At 38.8% G+C, this 26,898-nt stretch overlaps 1 protein-coding gene across 1 annotated transcript in view; it reads left to right on the forward strand.

Annotated features, from left to right (window-relative positions):
* glis1a (GLIS family zinc finger 1a) overlaps positions 1-26,898 on the forward strand; it is a 67,672-nt gene that overhangs the window by 21,418 nt on the left and 19,356 nt on the right. The window contains exons 2-4 of the mRNA XM_085255070.1: positions 10,383-10,447; positions 10,576-11,504; positions 20,339-20,500. Coding sequence (XP_085111196.1) covers positions 10,611-11,504; positions 20,339-20,500 — 1,056 coding nt within the window. The 5' untranslated portion in view covers positions 10,383-10,447; positions 10,576-10,610. The remainder of the gene's footprint in view (positions 1-10,382; positions 10,448-10,575; positions 11,505-20,338; positions 20,501-26,898) is intronic.

A 26,898-nucleotide genomic window follows, 5' to 3' on the forward strand; every position in this document is an offset into this window, starting at 1 on the left:
CCTCTATGTGTCTTCTGATGGGAGTCTTGCTGAGGATGATGATGAACAGTTGTCACTGTTAATATATATGCAAAAGGTGCCAGTTGGTCTCTTAGCAGTAGATATATCAGCACAGCAGGTAGTTTTCTTTTCTGTCTTCTGGGGTAAATCGGCAAATAAACACTGAGGTTCGGTGGAGCTGCAGAACTCAGATTTCAAAGTAAGTACATTTCATGTTTGTGAAATCATGAGCTTACAGTAGTAAATTGAAGCTTGTGTTTGCTGTTGGATCTGGATTCATGCGTTTGAGCATCAAAAAAGCAGCGTCACAATTTCTCTGCTACTGTTTACCATAAACATTTTGTGAGGTATCTGTAAATGTGCTTATTTGAGGACCCAATAAATTCCACTAATGTGCACGAATGTATATTTAGCAGCTTGGCTCTGTTACCCATGACCCAGCATGGAACAGAACAGAGATCACTGACAACAAAACTGGCAATGATTAAGTCAGAGCACAAAAGATAGAGGTGGGTTGCAAAGTGGCTTGCAAGACTGTCTGCAGCTTAATCAGTGAACCCTATAGGAGCTAGGAAACTGGATGAATAAAAGGGTATTGGCTGAACCTTCAGGTGATGTGAGCTGGCAATCGAGGTTAGCTGAACTGCCTGAGCTAACTCTGTGCTTAACTGTAAAACTGAGACTGAATTATGTTAGAGCAGCAGTAATTTCCTTCTGTTGTAATTTGCCATTTAAAGTGGTCCAATATTGTAAAGTAGCAATACATTTTTAATAACATTACATTTAATATGCTTTCTTATACAGAATTCAAAAGATCAGTCAAGAATAAACCTGGAATAAAAATTTATGTCTAGATTTTTTCTGCAATTGGCTATGAGTTGACCGGCAAAAAAAAAGTATTTATTTCAGGAAATGAACTTTTTCACTAGCTCATTAAAAGGGATTCATTAAAGTTTTTTGGGTTTTTTTTTTTTTTTTTGGGGGGGGGGGGGTGTTCATAGATTTTGAACAGTAGTAGAAAGAAACAGATGCGTCAATATATAGAAAGATCTATAGGGGAATAAATGGGAGAATATTTACTTAGTTACTGGTTACTGGTTTGTCTTTCTGGAAAATCTGACTTTAATACATGAAATCTCCGTGTGTTTGTTTGCTTGCGAATTCCTCTTACCCCATCAGGAGTTGAACATCCAACACTGGCCCCTGAAGATTTTTATCTATATTGGATGTTATGATTAATACAATCATGTTGCCTAGCAAGCACCTACAAACAGGCTAAAATCACTGACCATTTGTAGCATTTACTCACTTTTAACACCTCATAAAACCACTAAGGATTTAATTTCAGTTTCAAAACAGTAACATCTAATTTATATCCACAAAGCTTTCATTATGCATGATATATAGTGATGTCATCATGTTTCCGAGCAACCACCTAACATCGAACTAAAATTACTGACCAACTGTAGCACGAGCAAGTAGTACTTATAAAAACATAAGAGCAAAGTAGGGAAGCTTATTTGAATCTTTAGTGCAGTCACTTGTATGAATATAGCAAGGTGTGAATGTGTACTGAATATAAAGCAGGAAGCTGTTAGGAAAAAAGTTTGCCTTTCCAGTTTCCTGTGGACAAATATAGGCTAATGACCTGAAAATGCAGTAAACTAGGATTTATTAGCATACCACAATCCCACAAAATTGTTTTCACAGGATTAAGGTGTTTTCTCACCGACATCTTCAACATCTCTCTGAGCAGTGCCGTTGTCCCCACGTGCTTCAAGGCCACCACCATCGTCCCCGTGCCCAAGAAGTCTTCTGTGTCCTGTCTCAATGACTACCGCCCTATCGCACTTACACCCACCATCATGAAGTGCTTCGAACGGCTCGTCATGAGACACATCAAGACCCTGCTGCCCCCCTCACTGGACCCAATGCAATTTGCATACCGCCATAACCGCTCAACGGACGACGCCATCTCCACTGCACTCCATCTTGCCCTGACACACTTGGACAAGAAGGACTCACACGTCCGAATGCTGTACATAGATTTCAGCTCAGCATTTAACACGATCATCCCCCAACAACTGATCGGAAAGCTGAGCCTGTTAGGCCTGAACACCTCCCTCTGCAACTGGATCCTGGACTTTCTGACCGGAAGGCCTCAGTCAGTACGGATCGGGAACTGCACCTCCAGCACCACCACACTGAGCACTGGGGCCCCACAAGGCTGTGTGCTCAGTCCTCTGCTGTTCACACTGCTGACTCATGACTGTGTAGCAACACACAGTTCAAATCACATCATTAAATTCGCTGATGACACGACCGTGGTGGGTCTCATTAGCAAGAACGACGAGTCAGCGTACAGAGAGGAAGTGCAGAGACTAACGGACTGGTGTAAGGACAACAACCTGTCTCTGAATGTTGACAAGACAAAAGAGATGGTTGTTGACTTTAGGAGGACACGAGGCGACCACTCACCGCTGAGCATCAACGGCTCCTCTGTGGAGATCGTTGACAGCACCAAATTCCTGGGTGTACACCTGGAGAAGGACCTCGGCTGGTCCCTCAACACCAGCTCCCTGCACAAGAAAGCCCAACAGCGTCTCTTCTTTCTGAGAAGACTGAGAAAGGCCCGGCTTCCACCACCGATCCTGACCACCTTCTATAGAGGAACTATTGAGAGCATCCTGAGCGGCTGCATCACTGTCTGGTTTGGGAGCTGTGCCATATCAGACCGCAAGACCCTACAGCGGATAGTGGGAACAGCAGAGAAGATCATCGGGGTCTCTCTACCCTCTATTGAGGACATCTACACCACACGCTGCATTCGCAAAGCCACCAGCATTGTGGCTGATCGGACACACCCCTCTCACACACTCTTTACACTCCTGCCATCTGGAAAAAGGTACCGAAGCATTCGGGCACGCACATCCAGACTGTGCAACAGCTTTTTTTCCACAAGCCATCCGTCTCCTCAGCAAAAAGGGACTGACTGATAAACACGCACACACACACATACACTAACATTATCACTCAGCTTAACTCAAATACCTCAAAACATTGAGACTGGACTGACTAACCAACACAAAGCGCAAACACACTGACCTACACCACCAAACCATCGCACACACCAACCTGTAAATGCTCTTTTGCACAATATTATTACTAGATATATTATATATATATTTTTTTTTTTTGCACTAACTTGTCTTGTAGCACCTTGGTTCCTGGAGGAACGTTGTTTCGCCTCACTGTGTATTTTTAAACTGTATATGGTTGAAGTGACAATAAAGTTGAACTTGAACTTGAACTTGAAATTGGAGGATCTGAGACAAATTATTTAGAGAAGTGTAAACTCTCAGACTGCGGCCAACTTTCTTGGTTACTGGGATACTGGTCTCTCATGTTCATTATAAAAACACAAGTGACAGTTGTGAAACTAGTTATGTAATTAAAAAGCTTTCTTTAATGCATTGCCAGCCACATTTATGAGATTTTATTCTCCTGCAAACATATTGTCTTAACCTGAAATATGCTGCTGCCTTGAGGATTTCTACATGTATTTTCTTTCTAATTCAGGAACTAAGATTTACACTTGTTTTAGTCTTGCATGATTTATGTGAGAAGTCTAATATAACTCAATGGGAGAGTTACAAATCAGAACTTAGGTGTACTTTGAAATGAATGATGCAAATATGTCTTAGAAATGCTACTTTGTTTTGATATTATAGCAACTTCTTTCTGTAAGCCAATATGAAAATCATCACTAATGAATACATGTACACGAAAAATATTGTAAATACTGCACATTCACATATGCACATATTATTCAGAATAGTAGATAATGAATATTTACCTTTTAAACTCTTGTTTTGTTGTTTTTACTATTTGATCATTTAAAAAGGACACAAACACAAAGAGGTTTGTGTTCTCCATGTCTTTCTACTTTATTCACTAAAACAGCGGTCCCAAACCTTTTTTGTGCCACAGACCGGTTTAATGTCAACAATATTTTCGCAGAACGGCCTTTACAGTGTCGCAGATAAATACAATAAAATAAAATGATACGACCAAGACAAAAACTATATTGTTGTGTAAACGCAACAATCAACGCAAATTCACTGTGTAATTGTGTAACTTTATTAGCAGCCTTCTCCTGAAATGCGCCAACAACACCGAGAGTAAAATCTTCCTCTTAATGCTCTCTGGTCGCTATGGTAATGCATAAATATTTCTTTCAAAATAAGACGCGCAACTACAACACGGGAAAAGACCCAGGGAAACAGAGTTAACGATAAAATCCCCGAAAACCATAACCCGAGCCTCAACTCTCACGGCCTGGTATCAAGCGGCTCACGGACCAGTACCTGTCGGTGGTCCGGGGTTGGGGACTGCTGCACCAAAACATATCAAAAGCTTGTCTTAGCTAATCCTCCTGATTGCTGCTGTTGTTTTAGCCTGAAGGCACCAAACCATGTTTTAAATTTATCACTAACATGTTGTGTTAGGAAAAAACGTCCTTGTTGCCTCATTTAATCACTGATTTTGGTCTCCACCAACACCAAATAGGCCATTCTTTATTTGCCATTTAGTCCATCTTGGAATTTATGTTATTTCTGAGATTAACCAAAATTACTCAAGAACTTTCAATTTTATTTTTTTTAACATTTGTATTAGTGAAGTCACCCACAAAGCTTTTAAAACAACAACATTTGGGCCATGATTTATCCTGTAATTTCATACCTTTTGTGCATAGTTAAGGCATGCAGAAAAAGAATTGCCGTTAAAGAGCTTGGGAAAATGTTGCAAACAAAGTGTTGTTAACATGACATGTGTGTACTGTAAAAACAGATACATTCTTTTCATTTTAAGTTGATGCAGTTTTTCTTTAAAAAAGTTACACTTATGAACATTATGCTTGTAATGTTGCTATAATTGCAATGTGTATATAACTACAGTTTGCAATAATTACAATTTTAATGCAGTAAAAGGACATAAATCTTTGCCACATGAATCTGGAATTTTTGAGAAAAGCTGCTGCAAAGCATTTTTTAGCCACAGTAATCACAAAAGAAATTCCATAGGGAGTGACTAATTCCTCTGCCATGTTCAACAGCTGGTCACTAATGCCGTCTGTCTTGGTCTGGTGCTCAGTAAGTTGTGCACAGAGGTTTTATCAGAGCTCTTTGACTAAAACGGCTTCCTGCTGTGTCTGGAAACATGATTGATGAGAGCATCAAGTTTACATTCATCCAAAACAATGAGCTGAAAGAAACCGAAACACTTTGACACGCTCATCTTTGTTCTTAAACGCTTGCATAACACATATTGATTACTTCAGCTTTAAGGGCTGGGTGGGAGAGGGTAGTCTGACCGTTATGTGCTTGGAGAACCTTTTTCCTCTGTCAAAAGCTCCCAGAGACAAACATATTAAGTCTTACTCATAAGAATCTGACAAAATGGTGAGTTCACATGCACCTGATGAAGTGATAACTCAAACTGTGTGCTGTTTTGACAGCATGTTTTGACAGTGCAAAACAATGAGATCCTGCGTATTTGTGTGTACTAAACTTTACTCTTATGTGTAAATAAAGTTGATCTGTAACAGGCTTTTTGGTGCAAACAATAGCACGTTAGATTCCTAGTCAAACACTTGAGATGTGATTCAAAGTTTGTGGGTTTAAGACCCACCAGTCAGGTTTTTGTTGTTTACAGATGTGGTTTTTACTGGGAAATATCATCTTTTGGTGTGGTATGATATCTTTAATCTGCACACGTTTTTTTTGTTTGTTTATATTTTGTTTTAGTTTTTTTTTTTTTTTTTGTTGGTCATCTGCTAATTAGAGGGTCAGAGGCTCGATTTCCTGGCTCCTCCAGTCTGCACGTCGAAGTGTCCTTGGGCAAGATGGTGATAAGAGTGGAAAACAAGAAATAAATATTATTTACTTAGTAATGTGTGCTCAGTCTTAGCACAAGTCAGTGAACTCTAATTGCCACAGCTCTGGATTATTTATGAAGATTTGGGAAACCTAATTCTGCTGTATGTGTTCGCATTTCTCAGTTTAATAAGGATATCTTTCCCATGTTTGAGTTGAACCAAGAGGCACTGAAAAAGTTTGTAATTCAAGACCCAAAGTGCTTATTGTTGAGACAAGTACACATTTGCTTGTCCTGAAATGCCACAGCTGTGTTTAGCTAACCACAGCGAGTGAGTCCTTAAAAGACGCCACATGAGATGAGGCTGCTATTTCATAGAGTTTGCTGGTTCAGTTGAGGCTTTGTGGGTCACTTTTCTTAGTATTGCCATCTAACTCTTCTTTCTGGATCAAGACCAAAGTGGTTTGCGAACAGACAATGCTAAAAATGTCCTCTGTGTGCTATATTTACAGCTGTATTTATGGCATAGAGGATTTTTACACAAGTCCCGGTTTGACGCTAAAGAGGAGCAGTTAGATTACAAATGTGAACATCAAATCTTCATATTCATAAGCTCTTACAGCTAAAAGAATCTAGTTTGGAATTATCCCATTTCAAACATGCCAAACCACATCTGCTATCGTTAATCCCTTGCAACTCATCGACACACAGACACATCGCAGCCTCTCTAATTAAAAGTCAACCACAGTTCCCATGACATGACTATGGTGGGGGAACTCCAGCGATTTACAGGAAGAATCGTAAAACTGTAAACCAGACTATAACAGGAAACTATGGGCATTAACCTACACTTAGCGACTCCTTCGTCAGCTAATATAACTACAGAACTGAACTTACTCATCCTCTTAGCTGTGTTGGCCTGTGGCTCGTAAAATAACCATCAGCATAAAATCCTTTTGAATCTTTCCAATGACTAATTACACGTGGCAGCGATCCTACTGAAAATTAGATCATCGATATCTGGCAGATGGTAGAGAACTGTGGAAATCAAGTCAAGTCCAATAAACAGTCAAGGACTTCTGCACAGTAGAGCTACTGTATATGTGACAGGGGTGGGGGTGCTTGTGTTTGGCCCACCATTTTCCAGCCTCCCTGTATTGCATCAGTAGCAAGCGGTGAGATGCGGTCCATTACTCTTCCTCTGTTAACAAGCATCTGGACCAGGTTCCAGGCAATCAGCTGCCACACAGCAACTGGCTGTTTGCTGCAAGGGTGGCCTAAATGCCTGGAGTAATGAATCAGCTCTGAGTGTCGCAGCAGCAAACACACACTCGTTGCAGAATTACACTCTAAGATATTTGACTGAAGTCTGCTGACAAGGAGCGCTGGACTGTGTTTGTTTTGGTTTTTACTCCATCCAAAACCTTTCCTTCTGGTCACTGTGGTCTATTTGTTGTTAATGATTGGACACAAAATGGAAATGAGGGAATAACATTTAGAGAATGAGACAGTCTGGGTTTCATGCTTCATACTGTTGAACAGCGTGGCAAGTTGTCACACCAGCTGAGTTACAATCAATCCTGACTCAGTTCAGCCGACATGGTAAAATGTGCTAAGTGCTGTCTTTAAAAGGGCAAGTCCATCATTTTTACAAATCAAAATCTGTTTATAGATTGTGTTTAAGGCCTTTTAGGGAGTTGGGGTAAATCTACTTGAGTCAACTTCTGTTTGATCTCCAAACAGCGCAGCGTTAGTTCAGGCAGGTCTCAAAGTCGAGCTCGGCTGCACTCCGGGCTCAGCAGCTCATCTCATTACCAGCCCACATTAGCTGATGGCTCAGCTGATACCCTTCTACATAACCAATTGGTAAATCTTTTCAAGGGCACACTGTTTATTGTGCTTTAGTCTGTCCCATACTAGGTGCAGATCTGCCTCTTTTTAGACAGCCTCCACCCCAGTTCCTCCTTTTCATGGTGTATCTGACTTGATCAAAGTAAATCTGCTCTTATTGATGCCTGTTGGGTCTTGTCACTGCTCTCACCACCTTTTCCTTTCCACCCATGTTTGCATAAAGATTGAGAGGTCCTAGGCTAGAGCCGTGCTGCTCAATATAAATTACTATAAGTAAAAAAACTTCTTGTGTTGATTAGTGTTTCAGACTGAAACAAGCTCACAAGTCCTCTTTAGCAGCATGAGTGGTACATCATCCTTTATCAACACAACACATGAATGTAGGGCTGCTCAATTAATCGAATTTTAATCACGATTACGATCTGGGCTTTCAATGATCATTAAAAATGACTGAGCCGATTATTAGCCCCTCCCTCATTTATCCGCGACACCTTAAAGGCTGGTCCGTGAAAATATTGTCGGGCATAAACCGTCCGTGGCGCAAAAAAGGTTGGAGACCGCTGATTAAGAGGACCCGAGGGAAGCTCGGAAAGCTAAGCAGAAGTTATTTGGAGAGGAGAGTGACTGCCGTTGGTTGAAAAGAGAGGTAAAAAAAAACTTCAGTGGTGTTGCACACTATTTTATATTATTTTTTAAAGTCATTGTTAACCCTTTAAAGCCGGTCAGAGCAGCACGCTCCGTTTTGTGTAACTATTTTTAAATCCCTGTAGAACCTGAACCGTGTAAGCTAGTGCAATAATTTGTTTTGCATATGAAACCGGAGAAGTTGTACTTACATCTGATGCCATCAGCTTGTCCTCGGTCACGGTTTCGTTCCACATATAGCTTTGCAAAAATTGCATAAAAAGCGCTTGCAGGAACAAAAACATAATATTCCAGAAACACGCTTTGCCGTTCCTATCAGCTGTTCGTAACACTTCCCACAGTGAAATGATGCACATGCTGTTTTCTTTGCAAATTTGCATCATAGGATTGTTTTTTGTTTTTCCTGCAGTATATAAAAATTGGTGTATCTCCAAAATAAAACTATGAAGACACTCAAAATAAATTTCCTGTTGTTGTAAACTATTTTTTGCAACTTTATTGTATTTAAAGTTTTGAGGGATAAGCCTCTTAAATTTCTCCAAGTAGAAATATATGTAAACAAAACAAAAGCGATTTTCTATTTTTTTTGTAGTTTATTGCACTTTTTTGCAATTTATGTAATTACTATGGACTTAATGCATACATATTATTAAAATATGGGCTATAACAGTTGTATTGATGTATAGCAACTTGAAATGCTCCCACAAATGGCACTACAACATGTAAAAAAAAATAATATAAGCTCTGGTGGACTTGGTTCTATAGTAGGTCTTAAAGGGTTAAATAAATATCGTCAAATAATCGTGATCTCAATTTCAGTGAAAAATAATCGTGATTATCATTTTTGCCATAATCGAGCAGCCCTACATGAATGTTTAATGAATTGTCAGTTCAAGGTGATACAAGTATTGAATTTTTATAAGAAACATTCATTAGACAATATGAGCGTTCCAGTCCTCATTTTTTTTTTTTTAAACAGTCTTCTGCATGTTGTGTAGTGGTCAGAAATGAAACCGGTTTTTCTTTTAAAATGAAAGTAAAAAAACAAATCATTAAACCCAACAGCCAGGACACTAAACACCATAAAATCCAAGGACCTCCAGAGTGTTACAGACAGTTTTGGTGAAAATAATCCCCAGTTTGATCAAGATTTTCTTAGTTTTGTGAGTCCTTAAGTTTAGAGTAATGCTTCTTATGAGAGAAGCATCTTTGGAAATTAGTTTGTGAAGGAAACTCTGCTGAGGCAATGGCCGAGTGATGAACCAGTGGTTGATGGGTGAATTCCATGGTAGATGTGGTGAGGCTTGAGTGTAAGAGATGGAATATCTCTTTTCAAATGCACAGATCATCACACGTGTCTCGTTCCAGCGCAGTGACTTTTTGCAGCTTTTCCATTTCATGCTGCATCGTACGCTAATCTTTTTAAATTTCAGGCTATTATATTTTATTTTTTGCTCTACAACATTTATCTGTCTGGTTCACAGCCCTTTTGACTATAGATTTCTGTATAGTAGGCCCTTTTTATGTCAGCGCTGCTCTTGAGCAGTAAATCCCCACCCACCTGTTGTTTTAGCGCTCTGTCTGCAAAAGACAGCCAGTCAGAAGACAGAAAAGTTAAGGGCAGATAGGCTAGAACAACTTGTTTCAGACACTAGATGAACAAAGGGGCTGCACCAAGGCCCAGGATAAGATAAATAAGGATTATTATTGAAATGTGGCCTATGCAAAGCTGTTCTGCTAGATTCCAATATTAAAATTATGGAGCTGCAAAGAGCATCATACTGTAGGTCAGCTTTAACTCTAGCTTCAGCAGTAGCTTTTGCAGCTAACTGACCTTGTTTATTTTCAAGACTTGTGTCGTAGTTAGGCAAGAAAACTAGGGTACATATACTTGAATGCAATTCTTCAGGTTTTAAACTGTTTTTTCGATCATAAAAGATTCAAGCTCTTTTTTAAATTTATGTATTTTTTATGATGACTCATTTGGGTTTGGTTTTTGTCTCCCACAGTGCTGGAGTGATGACTGACCGCGCAACACTTTGGAACAAATGACTGAAGTCTACACATTCAGAAGGTGCCAGAAGTTGCACATGAATCTAATTTGATTACCTTTGAATGCGAAAAGATGCTGCAGAGGGTTTTATCTACAATGGGGTCTTAAAATTGCTCCAAGATAATCGACTTCAACGATTTTACTGACAGGATCTCTTGGTAGGAGTCTGTGAGTGGGGGCTGGCATGTGGCCCCCTGATCTCGGGCCTCCAGATGTGACTCTTCCTGGATTTGGGAGTGTGTTTGAGGATGCTGAGGATCTTCAGGCGCCGCTGTCTTCTGGTGGCTTCTGCCAGCCATCGATCCAATCGGGAGGCCTGTGCTGTCTTCCCAGGACCTCACTGTCGCTCTCCTCGCTTGGGCGTGACCTCACCTCCCTGCTCAACTGTAAGACAGCCGGATCCCACGTAGAAAAGACTGTGGAGGACTTTGCAACCACAGCTCACACAGACACCCAAAACAGCACTCAGAGGTTTAGCTGCTACCCTCAGCCTTCCTTCCCAATTTCCTACATGCTCACCAGCTGTGCCACATCTTCATCTTTCGCCTCGCCACCTTCCTCACTGTCTTCTGCCTCCTCATCTCTACTTTTTGCATCTTGCTTGCCTCTTTCTGATGCCAACAATAAATTGTCTCAACAACAACAAAAGCCACAGGAGGAATATTGCTCCGTAAAACAAGAACCTGCAGATGATTTCTTGCCATGTAAGAGGGAACAGTTTCAAATTAGCAACCAGCAGGGGGAGCTGTACCATTTAAATCAGGCTTTTCAAGGATACAGCAATCAGGACAGCACACAGTCCTCTCTTCAGTCCCCCATGATTAACGTACCTGTGGGACAGGACCCCACGCTTGACCAGCAGGAGCAACCGTGTCATTGGATCGACTGCAGTGCCACTTATAGCACCCAGGAGGAGCTAGTGAGGCACATCGAGAAAGTGCACATCGACCAGAGAAAGGGGGAGGAGTTTGCATGTTTCTGGACTGGCTGCGTGCGACGCAACAAACCGTTCAATGCTCGCTACAAGCTGCTTATCCACATGAGGGTCCATTCTGGAGAAAAACCCAACAAGTGCATGGTGAGTTTGCTTTAGTCAACAGTTAAATGACAGAATAAATGGATAACCGAGTCAGAACGGACTGTTTAAAATAAATAAATAAATAAATAAATAAATAAATCTGAAGTTACTGAGAGAAGACACAAACTACTTCTCAAACTGCAAAACAGAAATCTCTTGGAAGAGTTTTCCCCGTTAAGGAATTTATACAACAGTAGTTTATTAGAGCAATGCGGCAACTATTTAATTTAGCAATAACAGTAATATTCTTAGTAGTACCTTGTCAAATGGAAGGGGTTTTAAGCATCAAAACATAAAACCAGCACTTTGTGTCCATTAATTCTTTGAAAGGGACCTGTTATACTTATTTCTAACTTCATGTTTTCTAGTAGACCCACTTGACATGATTCCCAGGTCAAAATAACCATTCTTTGTCATCCTTTATCTGAAACAAGTCTTTTAGTTCTCTTCCCCTTCCCTTCCTTTAAGCTAACTTTCTTCTGATTTGATGCCCCAAATAAAAAGATATTTTGAACAGCAATTGGGTGGGGCTTGTGTGTCTGAGACAGCCATATAAGGGATATCTGCTCTAGCTCATACAGAATCAGGTGCAGATGGAAACTAAAGCCAAGCGTTTGTAGCCATCTGCAATTAATGAGGATTGTACATACACTAATGTCATTATGTGAAACTTAATGAGCATCCGCTATTATAACATAGACATATATATATTACCTAAGGAAATGAAGAAAAGCATAATGGGTCCCCCTAAATGTGTGGCTGTGATAAAGTACTGGCATGCACAGCCATCGTACCAGAAGGCTGTTTTCTCCTGATTCCCCTGGTATATAACGAGAATGTTGGGACCTGTTGATCAAGGAAGGGAACATGATGCAGGACACAAGAGGATCACGACTGTGAACAAACCCAAATGATAGCTGCTTTATTCTCACCTAAGAACTAATGGACGTACAGGCAGCGTATTTTTCGGGCTATAAGGCGCACTTAAAATCCTTTAATTTTCTCAAAAATTGACAGTGAGCCTTATGCACTTTATGTATGAATTCTGTTTGCTTACTGACCTTGAACCAACTTTATGTGGTACACAATAAACACTGCGACATCACTGAGAGTTAGAAACGGTCTAAATTCTTTTATCTTTAATAAAATGATCAGTGTTGCTGCTTTACCAGGTGTAACAATTAAGTTTAACATCCGGGCATCCATGAAAACAGAATTTATGAAATTTAACAGACTTAGAAGTTAGCAGGAAGTTAGCTTGCTAGTTTCTACCTAAGGATGATATACCATGTTCTGTATGGGATTTCTAAATAAATTAAAACATACAGCTCTGCTATCACTTCTAACATAAATAAAGAAGAAGAAAACTAAACAGCAGTGACTTTTGTAGGGTTACTGAAGTTGGACTAGCATGGTATATAATGATGTGCTACGTGATCGCTAGCGACACTGCTATGTTAGCATAACATAAACACAGTGAAGCTGGAGGATGAACGCTAACTTTTTTCCACTCAAAAGTTAACGTGAGGGTTCCTGATGGTTAGGGACAAATGCAATCGCATGGCAGGGTGCTGTAAAATATAAGGTTAGTCATTAATATACTGTGACAACATGGGAATAGAGTAGCTGCGAGAGAATTCAACATTAATGAACCAATGGAACGAGTTGAGTAAAGTTTGACTTTTCTGACTTTTTTTTTTTTTTTTGCTTAATGCGCCTTATAATCCAGTGCGCCGTATGTATGAAAAAAGACTCGTTCATCGACCGTGCGCCTTATGGTCCGAAAAATACAGTACTAGAAAACAGAGAGGTTAAAGGCTGTTTTGTGTCCGATCCAGTCTGCACGTGCATCCCTGTTGGTTAATGTCTAGTTAAGCTGGCTGCTACAGTGTATGTGTTTTTTTGTGAGAATGAACGTTTTTTGTTTGTTTGTTTATTCCCTTCACTTGGAGAGATTTATCCAGCACATGCCAAATCTTAGAACAGTCAGTCAAAACATACAGTATCTCATCCTTTCCAGCATCGCATGGGCCAGGGCCACTTGGAGCTTTAACTGGGTTTGAAAGGCATTAATGAGCTCACAGTCTTCTACTGATTTCTGCCAGACTGATGAACCATCTGTTAGACAGGGAAATGATTTAAACCTTTTCCTCTCGTCACAACAGGTTTCCCTGACTCATGAATGCCAGAGGAGGAATGAATGAATGTATGAATGGAGGATGTGTCTAAGCATACGAAAACCGCTGATCACCCTGAGCCTTTTCTGACAGATGCATTTAATTTATTGCCTAGCATAGACATTATGCATTGTCCTTAGATCAGCAGCTAAATGATTGTCTCTTATGGAAAGTATGTTCCTAAAGACAAAAAGATGGTTTTTCATATTTGTGGCCATTGTGTGCAGTTTTTGAATACTACAAGTCCCCAGGATTATTACCTATGCAGTTTCAGAAATGCAGCACAAGAGTAGAAGAAAACCACAGTAAAATGTGTATGCATCTATTGTTATATATATATATTTTCCTGTCACATTATGTGTAACTTAATCTGATTTTCCCTTTTTCATTTATAGAATTAAAAGGTTGATTACCTGATTATTTCACAGTGGAAAGTAACTTGGTGTCCCTCTGTGGGGGTCTTGAGACAGGGAGGTTCTGGAGGGGGGAGGGGGGGGGGGGCTGCCTTGACTGCCTTGACTGCCTTGACTGCTTGCCCCACAGCCCAGACCCAGATAAGCAGCAGGAAGTGGATGGATGCAGAATCTTTCCTTTGTTTTGTTCATTGCACAAACAAAAAACACCCAATGGGTTTGCTTCTATAGCTCGCTAGTTTCAGCAGATAAAACTTTAAATGTCAATAAATAATTAAAAAAAGAGGCTCATATATTTGAGCCATAAATTTAACCCAGGCCACTAAGATAAAGACAGATCTACAACCACGCTGGTGTGAAAACACGGTCCTTTCTACATTTACCATCACAACAGTGGCCTTTGAGCCCCAGCGATGCGTCATCCTGCATCACTTCTGTCATGAGTCACTTCATGAAGCTCAATAATTCATGACCTGAATACATCTGCCCCATTATGACCTGCTGTTTGGTGCCAAGTCCCCATCCCTGAGCAGCTCTCTCCGTTATTCCCTGCTGTCATCAGCCTAAGGATTAGTAATTCATTCAGAAGTTCTCACTCTGGGATACACTTCCTTCATAAGTGAATTAGTTCATTATAGTGATCCAGCCTGCTGCCAACTAATAAATATTAAATCAACAAACACAAAAAATTAGTCATTAGTCAAACTTGAACTACGTGAATAACGTCATTTCATTTTCATAAAGTTCTTATGCCAGAAGATGTGAATTAAGTCATTCCCGGTGCTGTAGTGGAAAATGAATATATCTCACATGAATGCAGTCAGTGTTTGTTAATGAATTCAGCTTTATTTACCAGCTCGTAATGTCAAGCCCCAGATTGGACAGGTGTTCCTCAGGCTGTAAACACGAGTTCTCAAAGCACCTCTAAACCCACTGTGTGAGAGTCATCATGTGTAATTTATGATGCTTCAATAAAATACACATGTATGTACATTTATGATCTGTCTGTCATATAACCATGAAAAGACCAAAACCAGTGACCCTCGAATGACGAGCATTGTCTGAAAAATTAATATTATCAGCTGTAAAGGCAGAATAAAATGTCTTCCTATTTTTAGCAGGAATTATAAGACTCAAGAGAGTACCAAATATGTAATTATAAATAATAAGTATTAGTCAATGGTTCTTTTACTCGTCATTATATCACATCTGTAGTATAAACTGCAGGGCTTGTTTTTTTTTTTCTTTTATGAAACTTTACCCATTAGCTAGTTTTGTTTGTTTGTTTTTAGGTATTAGATATCTATCAGCTAATCATGGCAACCCAAGACATGGATGAAGACATTCTCGAGACAACCTGCTGAAGTTTAAACTGGGCATCAAACGGTGGCATGATTGTTAGTACCAGATGGTCGGGTCTGAGTATTTCCAATACTTCTAATTTACGCAGATTTTCCTGCACAACCACCTGTAAGGTTTACAGAGAATGGTTTATAAATGAAATAATCCCATCGGTAGCAGTTCTCTGGGCGTAAATGCCTTGTTGGTCTAATAGAAGACGGCAGGAACTTCAATAACAACTCTTTACAATCAGTGAAGCAGAAGAACATCATCTGCCAATCCTGTTACCTAATAACAGGAACCTGAATATACAAGTTGCATGGCCTCAGCAAAATTGGACCGTAGAATATCAGAGAAAACATCACCTGGTGTGACGAGTATTGATTTCTGATGTTAAATTTGGGTTGTAGGGTTAGGATTTGGTGTAAACAGCACCTAGTTTAATCTGCACCACCAAGAATTACAGTAAGATGCCTGTGAAGGCAAAAGAGGGTCCAACCCAGTACTGACAAGGTGTACCTGATATAGTGTGGAGTGATCGTCTTTTTCATTCCTGATTAGAGATGGACCGATCCGATATTAGGTATCGGTCCGATACTGGCCTAAATTACTGGATCGGATATCGGAGAAAAAAAAAAAAAGTAATCCGATCCATTAAATATCACGAAAGCACCTCACAAAACTTGCAACACGCCGTAACTCACCTCAGAACGTTAGCACGTCGGAGCAGTATGCATCACGTGATAGAGCGGCTGTGGCATGCGGGACCTGTCGGTGGTCTGGATAGCATTTGGAGCTTCGCTAGCAACCCGGCATTTCATCTCCGACAAAGTTATCCCCGAGAGAAGTAAAGCAAGTGTGTAAGTCCATCTCTGAATGTTTGTAAAGCATTCCTGCGTTAAGCTTAACAGGCGACTGCCTCTTCTCGCTGCTACTTCAATCATGAAACTGCTTAATGATCAGCTGATCGGCTTTTCTGTCGCGAGTCCGTCTCTCTAGTTTGCTTTTGGCCCACTTTGCACCAGAAAGAGGAAACCAGCGGCTGAACAACAGCAGCACGTTTAAGCTTGATAAGCTGTTGTTAGAATTTATTTAATATTACTTTCTACTCGAGGATCTTTTTGTACGCAGCTGACGGCTGGTAACTGTGCAGGGGCGGATCTAGCAAAGTTTAGCCAGGGGGGCCGATAGGGCATGAACAGGGAAAAGGGGGCACAAAGACATACTTTTCTTTCTTATTCTCATTTAAAATGTCAAGCTTTTAATAAATAATTATCTGACACCCAAAGTTTTAATTTGATGTAAAATGAATAGAAGTCCATTACTGTATATAGTGACTATTAAGTCTAATATAAATATATACCCTAGTAAGCTATAGTACTTTTTCCTTTGGGAAGGTACCATCTGTGCAGTCTGCAATTTTGTTGAAGAAAGATGTTGAATCTATTTAATATTTCTTGAAAAATAATTGATTTCTGTGCATTTTTTTTTCACACTGCATCAAATTAAGGTTGATTACGTCGATTAAGCATCATGAGGTGGAGCGTGAGGGGTGGTTCCCTATTTTTTTATTTTTTTATTTTTGTTGTTGCTGGGAGTTGGAACCCTATTAGTTAGGTTGCTTAATATTTACGCTAAGTACTCTTTAAAATACCAGAATAGGGAGGATGGTGTAGGTTTAAGTTTATTAGATTGATCAGTATTGCTGAACTATGAAATATTTTTTTTGTATACAGGTATAACAGAATAGCTTTAGTGTAGTTGTTGTTTTAAACTTGAGTATGAACTTATACAAAATGCAGCAAGATATTTAAAAAAACAGTTTTGTTGATTAAAAAACACTATATCGGATTCATATCGGTATCGGCAGATATCCAAATTTATGATATCGGTATCGGTATCGGACATAAAAAAGTGGTATCGTGCCATCTCTATTCCTGATAACGTAGTTTTAAATTATAAGTGTGTGTGTCTGTATGTGCGAACATTGGCAGGGTTGTGTGTATTAGTAAAATAAGAAGAAAAATTGTTTTGAAAAAGTAGGTGCTTTTTCAAAGGGGAATAAAAATTAATAATGGCAAAGATATTAAGTCTTGAAAAATGTAGAGTAAATTACATTTGCATTAAATATCAGAACATAAACTATAGATCTTAAATATTGTCCTCCTGTGGCAATGGATTAAACTACAAAAAAGCTTCTTTTTTTTCTCAGATAACTCAGACTAATGTTGTGAGGTTTGACTTCACAGCTGCACATTGTTGAAATGTTACAGCTTCACTTTCTCAGGGCTTCATCTGTGTTCTTGTGTGACTCAGTGTTTGAATGCTTCAATTGCCCGTCTGTATTTTTGTGGCGAGGTGTTTTCAAAGCTTGGATTAATTAATCAAGATGATGTAGTGTGTTTTTTATGTACAGGCTTATTAAACCTAATGAGGTGAGTGACATTTATAGACTCATTAGTGATGGCTAATAAATGTGTGGAATAAATTCTGGATATTAAAAAAAAAATGTAAAAGAATTACTTTATTCAAGCCTTCAGTGCTAAACTAGAACTGAGTCTAGAGACCAATTTTCTGAAGATTTTATCAAAAGTTTTAAGAAATAAATATAATATTTGTATAGAATCTATAAAATATCTATAGATTATAAGGGGATTATTTTCTTTTAAATGCAAATTTAAGTGTCACACACACGATGATCGGTCTTGATTTTTTTTCTTTGTCATTTTGAAGAGAGAACAGTTAAATCTATAGAGTAAATTGTGTCATGGGAATAAAAAATTATTTTATTTTGATTCAAAACCTTTTTCTAAATATAAAAAATACTGACAAATGAAAATGGTCTAAATCAGGGGTCCCCAATCCCAGTCCACAAAGGCCGGTGTCCCTGCAGGTTTTAGATCTCACCCTGGGTCAACACACCTGAATCACATGATTAGTTCATTACCAGGCCTCTGGAAAACTTCAAGACCTGTTAAGAAGGTAATCTATCCATTTAAATCAGCTGTGATTGATCAAGGACACATCTGAAGCCTGCAGGGACACCGGCCCTCGTGGACTGGGATTGGGGACCCCTGGTCTATATGTAAATCTTCTGCGTGTGTCTATGCCAGCGGTGTCCAACTCCAGGCCTCGAGGTCTGGTGTCCTGCAGGTTTTAAATGTGACCTTGATCCAACACAGCAGATTTAAATGGCTAAATTACCTCCTCAACATGTCTTGAAGTTCTCCAGAGGGCTGGTAATGAACTAACCATTTGATTCAAGTGTGTTGATCCAGGGTGATATCTAAAACCTGCAGGACACCGGTCCTTGAGGCCTGGACTTGGACACCCCTGGTCTATGCTGTCTCTTACTTCCTTTTTAAATATTTCCATATATTTGGCGTTCTGACATAAAGATACAATATGAAACACTGATCAGTAGAAATTGGAATTTCTGTAAAGATATAAACCATAGGCAGTATGTCGGGCAGTATGTAAGCATGCTGAGGCTCATTGAAACAGTACCTACCGCAGTCGGTGCGTGTGTGTTTGTGTGGTTTTGGCTACGTTTTTTTTCTCTGAGTGGAGAACAGCCACTACCTGAAGTTTATGATATAAATACTGGTACATTGCCTCTGGTTTAGTTTTTTCTGTAAGGACATTAAGTTCTATGTCAAACGTAGTTACAACTTAAGCATTTTAAAGGATCATAAGGGGATTTAATGATTTCTTAGTTTATGTTGTAGTTTTGTTATTTTGTTTTGAGTCCCTAAAGAGATGTCAGAATGATTTTTTTTTTTTTTTTAATTCTCATGTAGTTGTTAGTCTACCGTCACAGATTTGAATCGGTAGATCTTAAAATCTTTCAAGAACTAGACACTGATTTCTTGTGTAAATGCAATAAACTGATGGCAAACTGCACTTAAAAGCCCCCAAACTTTTCAAATAAAGTGACAGAAATCGTCCAGTTATGAACATTCTTTTTCCCAAATTTTTAAATAAACTGTTACGTTCTCAAAGTGCTGAAGCTTTATTTTGGCTCACTGCATGCACTTTCACAAAAAAGTTGGTCACACCGGGGTTTTTGAAACCCATTACTTTTATATGAAGCACATTATACCCGTGTTCATGGCCAGCGTGAACAGGAGAAACGAGTATCGGGTCAGCGGAGTGAGTCGGGACTGCTTGTCACTGGATTAAAGCGGTGGCGGTAGCTTTTAGGCGATATGACATTCAACTCTCTAAGGTGACAGTATCTAGGATTTGAATTTCAAGCCCTCTTTTTAGATTGTTACACAACTATTATCAGCAGTGTGCACAACACTATCAAGTTATTTCATCTACTGCTTTTTCAGTGCATCTGAGTACAGTTAAAATATATAAATGGAAAAAAAAAATCCTTTAACTCCTCTTTAATCTTTAATTATGAAAGAAGCAGACTAATGACAATATATTAGTAAACACTGATACTGCTGAACCAATTTTAAATATTTTTACTCCATTACCTGTTACCTGCTGGATCTTCTTAGTCATGGTTTCACTAAGCAACTTGTTGAGTGAATGTAGACTTGCTTACTAGTCTTTATAAAAAGCAACAGGTTCTGTTTAAATATCACACGGTCTCCTTCTAATACAGGCGCCTCAGGAGTGGAATGGGTTAATGCGTTGTCCTGTTACGAACATTCTTTTTAATATTTGGAAAACATAGGATGGCACATATTCACCGTGTATGGTTCCCCACTAACTGATGGTATTAAATGCAATTGATTTGCAAAAATGTCTAAACACATGGTTTCATTTTGTCATTGTTGAGTGTACGCTGATGGGCAAAGTGCCACTTTTACTAATTTTTAAAGATAATCTAGGCACATTTTCTTAAATAATTTTTCTATATAAAATCTTCTGCTTTTCTATTTGTTAGTTTGAGGGCTGCTCCAAGGCGTTCTCCCGTCTGGAGAACCTGAAGATCCACCTGAGGAGCCACACGGGGGAGAAACCTTACATTTGCCAGCACCCCGGCTGCCTCAAGGCTTTCAGCAACTCCAGTGATCGTGCTAAACACCAGCGCACACATCTGGACACGGTCAGTGGGCTCCTTCCATTTAGGATGTGCTCTATTATAGTGCACGTTCTCCTAATTTGAGCTTTCTGTCAGTTTGTAGTATTAGAGTGGACTCAATAGCTGGTTGCTTTTTGCTTCTCCAAGCAAACGTCACCATAACAGTAGGTCACAAAGAGGTCAAGGTCATGTAAACACGCTATATGCAAGTACAGAAAGAATCTGAAGATAACATGAAGAATTATTCTGGCTTGGGTCAGAGACAGTGAACTCATCATACATGCATGTAACCTCTTTCAGCCTGGTTGAACTGCTGTATGTTGGAAATAGCGCCATTTTTAAAATGGAGACAAAAAAACGAGCTTTTCTTGACATGTTTGTATGCTATATTAACTCTTGTAATTAAAGACACTCACTGGCATTAATGCCCATTCTGTTGCTGTATTTTGCCTTTGCCCTAATTGCATATTGTGTAAATGCACTAAGGCTGATAATTCAAACAATGTAGGATCCCAATACCACAGCAACAACTTTATTACTCTTTAATGAGAGCACACACAGCAAAACTGTAGATTTCTACACTTTTTTTTGTCAACATAGTATTTCTAAACTAATGCAGTTTAATAAGTTTAACACAGCTTGGGAAATGGTCACAATCTCTAGAAGTACAATAGAAATATCCTTTATTGTCCCTCATTGGGGAAATTCAGGTAAACAAGCTTCTTGCTAATGTGGCGTAGGAAAATGAATTCAGCTCTAATCTAGTGCACTGTGTTTCTGGACATGATTTTTATTTTGTAGTGAGTCGTAGTGGAGGTAGTCATTACAGCCGGAGATGCAAGTTTGAGTCATACATGTTTCCTTTTTTAGTATTTTTAACTATGTTGTTAGTTAAAAATAAATTACCTGATTGGGTTTAGATATTTAAAACCTCTGGGTTAAGTTTATAAAAAAAATAATACAAAATCATGGTTTGGGCTACAATGTTGCCACTTATGTTAGAGCTCTGTTACTTGGGTTGGCACGGCGACATGTACCTGATTTGTCTGGACAACATAAGTGACATAAACTTTCTTTAGAGGTACATTTGTTTCAAAGTAATCCTGAAAAACAGACTGTGTTTTTGTGACTTTTGTGATGACAGTACCCCCACCAAACTTCAGCGGTTGTTTTAAATACAAAGGTACGGTGTACAGGTTAGGGTTAAGGAGAAAAAGGTTCCACCTAATCGCCGACCACAATATTATAATTCTGTTTGCCACATGAGAACTTTAGGCAAGGCAAGTTTATTTATATAGCACAATTTGGTCTTTTTTTAGACGTGTGCTGAAAAATGAATAAACATTAAATTGACTTTTTAAACTTTCATACCAACACAGGTGTGCTTAAAACGCGTTAATTATTTTACAGTACCGCATTTATTCAGGATTTTATATGTGCTTTGTTGTAGATGTAGTGCTATGTTAACAGAGGCAGCAGACAGTTGAAAACAGTGGCTGAGACCTCAGAGGGTTAAAGTGCAGCAGACTGCCTCTCCCTCAGCTTTCTATGGGACCTTCTGGGAATGACTCGGGAAGATAAACTGCTAGTGCGTGTGAGCCAATTTTAACTTGCTGTGCAGAGTCTGCTTGTGTCAGATCAGTTTATACAAAACAGGGAAAAAATAGAATCCATTCAACCGTGAAGACAGCGTGAATTTCCAGGAATTTTCATACACACCATCTACAGTAACGACATTAAATTCATCAGGGGACTCAAACTAGTGGGAGTGAGTGTCCCCCGTGCTCTTGATGATCATAAATTAAGGTTACAACTGCAAAATAAGTTATGAAATCCACAGCTGATGGAGCCTGAGAAAGAACAGAAACAGGCCTTTTCTCGTAATCCACTCTTGTGTACCAGGTGTCAAGTGTCGTGCCAGCATTGTCACTCTTTCCATGAAGGTGTTCTCATGCCCAGGGGATGTATTTAAATGCTGCATTAGTATGGTATTTATCTACTTTAATATATATATATTTTTTAATATTACATAATAACTTTGCTTGACTATATTTTAGGGAAAAAACATTAGTTATTAAACCATTACACTTATTTTTATCGGCTGAAATGATTAGTTAAATTTTTTGGACCAAAGTGTTTGTTGGCAAAACATGGAAAATGTTATGAAGTGATTTTATAATAATGATGTAAAAATCAGCTGGATCAAGACTTTCACAAGATATTTCTGATAAAACTTCCGTCCCTTGGGTAAAATGTTATTGGAGGACATTTACTTGTATTATTAGATTGTTGAAGAACTGTTTTTTAAATAAATAGGATTTAATAATATGATGAGGTCTTTTCAGAAAGCGCTTTATTTTTTTTTAATCTCATTTAAAATATTGTAGAAAAAAGTACTGAATTCTAAAAAATTTAAAATAAGTTTTAGAATAACTTTAAATATAAAGTAAGAGTGCTTTGCTACAGTTTGGATGAATCTTGTAGATGAACCTGTCATAACTTTTATGTTTAAACAACATTTTAGTGTCTAAGGTTATTCAAAATAATTTAATATTTGGAAATCTCTGTCCACCTCCAAGCCTTTGATGCACAGTATAACTTTTTTGAGCAAACCTGGTAACAAATAACAAAACAAAACAAAGCAGTCAGTTACATCACCTTCTTGGCAGATGGTATTTACCTAAAAATAACTGAGTGAAATTGACTTTTCCTTTTGAGCCTCTGGGTTAGATACACTTTCGTAGTATGGGGTTAACCTCTTAGGACCTGGCGTCCACATATGTGGACATCACATTTTGGGTTATTTAGACCAAAATACTCAATTTTGCTGCTACTGTTCTATCAAAATTTTAAACGAATATCCTCATATGTGGCTCTTATTTTTCTTAAAAACAAAAATAAGGTAAAAAAAAATCTAGTAATTCTTTGTTTTTACATTCATCGGGCCCCAATCAGCCCAAATATCAAAGAGAAATTAAAAATGCATGCCGTGGAAGAGTTCGGGTCTTAGGAGGTTAAATCCACTTTTGTTTTCAGAACTGACTTATCTCTTCATTGCTTGGATTCAACACTATGCTGCACAGTTGCTGCACATTTGTTGGCTGCACATCCATGATGCCAAACTGCCATTCCACCACATCCGAAATGTGCTCTATGGGAGTGAAACTGATGACTGTAAATGTCATTTGAGCATAGTAAACTCATTTTTATGTTCGGAAATCAGTTGGAGAACATTTGAGCTTTACGAATCTGCTGGAAGCAGCCATCAGAAGATGGGTACACTACAGCAGTGCTCAGGTACCTCGTGATGTTTAAATGATCTTCAGCTGGTACTAAGGGAAAATATCCCCTACACCATTACACCACCAGCAGTCTGAACCGCTGAAACAAGGGAGGATAGATCCGTGCTTTCATGTTGTTGATACCAAATTCTGACCCTACCATCCGAACGTTAGAGCAGAAATCCAGTCTTCTATTGTTCTATTGTGGCATTCATTGTGGTTTTCTGCTGCTGTATCCCATCTGATTCAAGGTTCAACGTGCTATTCATTCAGGTTATTTGAGTTGTTGTCAGGTTAAAGAATCCGGCTATTCTCCTCTGACCACTGACATCAAGCAGGTATTTTTAATTTTGTCTCTCTGTAAACCCTACAGATGACTGCGTGGAAAAATTCCCAGTAGATCAGCAGTTTCCAAAAAACTCAGACCACCCTGTCTGGAACCAAAACGATGCCGTGTTCAAAGATGTTTAAATTACCTTTCTCCCTCATTTTGATGCTCAGTTTGAGCTTCAGCAGGTTGTCTTGGCCATGTCTACATGCCTCAGTAAGCCTAGTTGCTGCCATGTGATTGGCTGATTAGATTAATGCATTAATGAGCAAATAAACAGGTGTATCTAAAAAAGTGGCGAGTGAATCTATAGTATCACTGCTCATGTCTGTCTGGGTGAATTTACTTGAAACATTTATACAAAATACACAATAAATTATGTTTAAAAATTGCTGCAATGCATGAGACCATACACTTTAAAAACACAAGACTACACATAATTGCTCTGAATATTAAGATAAATAATATTTGCTCAGTAATATAAGGTGTGAGGTGGTCTCTGCTTTACAGTCTGACATTTTTGGGATTGTGAAACTGCATACCTGCTGTGGATTTACCCTACAGACCACAGTTATTTCTACTCCTGCTGACAAGTGATGAGAATTTAGCTGTAATCCCGCGAATCAGATCTCTTATTACACGGATGAGATGGAGCTTCACGATTCGCGCCACTGTTATTACAGCAAGTTATTTTCTCCCTTTAGTGGTTTCACACTGGCTAATGGGGGCTTCGAAGTTGCGTCACAAATTAACAATCAGACACATCTGGCGCCATCCTGGAGGCCCAGTGGAAGCCTGTCTGAATGTAAATAACTGCTGAGTAGTGCAACGGCAGGCCAAGAAATGTTTTTCAAGTTTGATTAAACAGCTTGTATTGTGTTACTAATATGACACTTTGGGGAATTTTGTCCTAAAGTAAGTGCAGGCTCAAGCAGGAATTACCTTTCTAAGTTAACGCTCACATAACATAAAAATGTGGTTTGTTTTGAGAATTTGGAAATGTATTAAAAGCATTGAGAGCTTTCATTTTACGATGGCAGTGAAGTGCAAAAAGGTGATGGACTGTGACAAATCCGATATGAAATGTGGTGCTGAATAATGCCAGGGTTTTGTTTTGGGTTTTTTTGGGTTGAGCCCTGGCAACAGGAAAAAAAGATTTCAAAATTTTTTTGGCACACATAATTGGAAACTGATATGCAGTTTATGAATTTACAGTCTGTCTCAGAGCTGTCATTTGCCATAACCACTTTGCATGTCATTACCCTGAATTTATGCTAAGATTAGAAAGACAGCACTTCATTTGGTGCTGATCTGTTTAGACTAAGAGAGAACTGAGCTGGTCTCACAGGGAATATTTTTCCTGAAATAGTTTTGAAATTGCCCCCTTTTTTTTCCTTTTTTTTTTTTCCCAGACACTGTAGAGTAGCACTTACTCTGATGCCAGATCTACGTTGGTATTGCATGTCTATAATTTGAAATGTATTTGTTTAAGGATTACACAAAAATTGGGAATACTGGAGAAGAAAAATCGAGCAGACATTAGAAAAATAACAATCCCACTGACACAAGCATTATTATAGTCAAGCCTGTCCTGATATATTTCTACTAAAAATTCTTTTTACAGTAACATTTTTACTTATTTGCTTCATTCATTGTTTTGTGGCATCATTAAAAAATACAAGTGATTTTTCAATACTACTTTGTTTTTTGCATTACTGTCAAACCCAAGATCATCAAACAGTTTTTAACATTAGCCAAAGATAACCCAGGTAAAATGCAAAAATGCTGTTTTTTCTTTTTTATATGATAAAGGAAAAAAGCTTATCCAATCCTACCTGAACCTTTGTGAAAAAGCAGCTGACTCCTAAACCTAATACAGGCCAGAACATCCAGACTGGCCAACAGCCTGTATCCACAGGCCGTGAGGCTCCTGAACTCTCTGCCCCCCTCTCACGGACAATAACCATATCCAACTTCTTAATAGCAATGAACTGGTCTGCATTGGTGCATCATATCTTTATTCTCTTCCCCCTCCTGCCCCCCCCCCCCCCCTCTTTCTTAAATAGATAACTATCATATCTGATATCATATCTCACAGTACAATAATATTGAATGGGTTGCATTGTTGTATTTTGTCATGTTTCTCAGGTCTTTGTCTGAATTTCTACGAACATTATTGCTAAGGATTGTCTTATTGCATTGAAGTCACACTGGGTTAAATATGTACACTTGGGTTTTAAGGGGTATTTATTATTTTCTTCTTTTTTTGGGGTTGTATGGAAGCCCCAAACGCAATTTCATTGTTCTTGACAATGACAATAAATAAATAAATACTAAATACTAAATAACTAGTTGTGCCAGCCTTGGCAACACAAACAGCAATCAAATTTTCAAGTTTTTGTGATAATAACATCACTGTGGAGGAATTTTGGCTTCTTTGCAGAATTGTTTTAATTCAGCCACATTCGAGGGTTTTCAAGCATGGACAGACCGTTTATGGTCATGCCAAAGCAACTCAATTTCATTTAAATCCACACTTTGACTAAGGCCAAGCTTCAAAGGCTCTTTTTTTTTTTTTGCATTTCAGCCATTCAGAGGTGGACTTGCTGACGTTTTTTGGATCACTGTCCTGCTGCATAACCAAACTGAGCCTGAGCTTCAGGGCTTGAATTGATAGCTAAACATTTAGCTTCAGGATTTTCTGGTAAAGAGCAAAATTCATGGTTTCCTCAACTATGGTTGTCTGGATCCAGACCATCACACTACTGCCACTGCTGGTATGATGTTCTTTATATGAAAAGTGTTAGTTTAAC

Source organism: Mchenga conophoros, linkage group LG18, assembly GCF_057382185.1.
Source record: "Mchenga conophoros isolate Kocher_MC1m ecotype Shallow Benthic linkage group LG18, M_conophoros_male_GT1.1, whole genome shotgun sequence".
NCBI lineage: Eukaryota > Metazoa > Chordata > Actinopteri > Cichliformes > Cichlidae > Mchenga > Mchenga conophoros.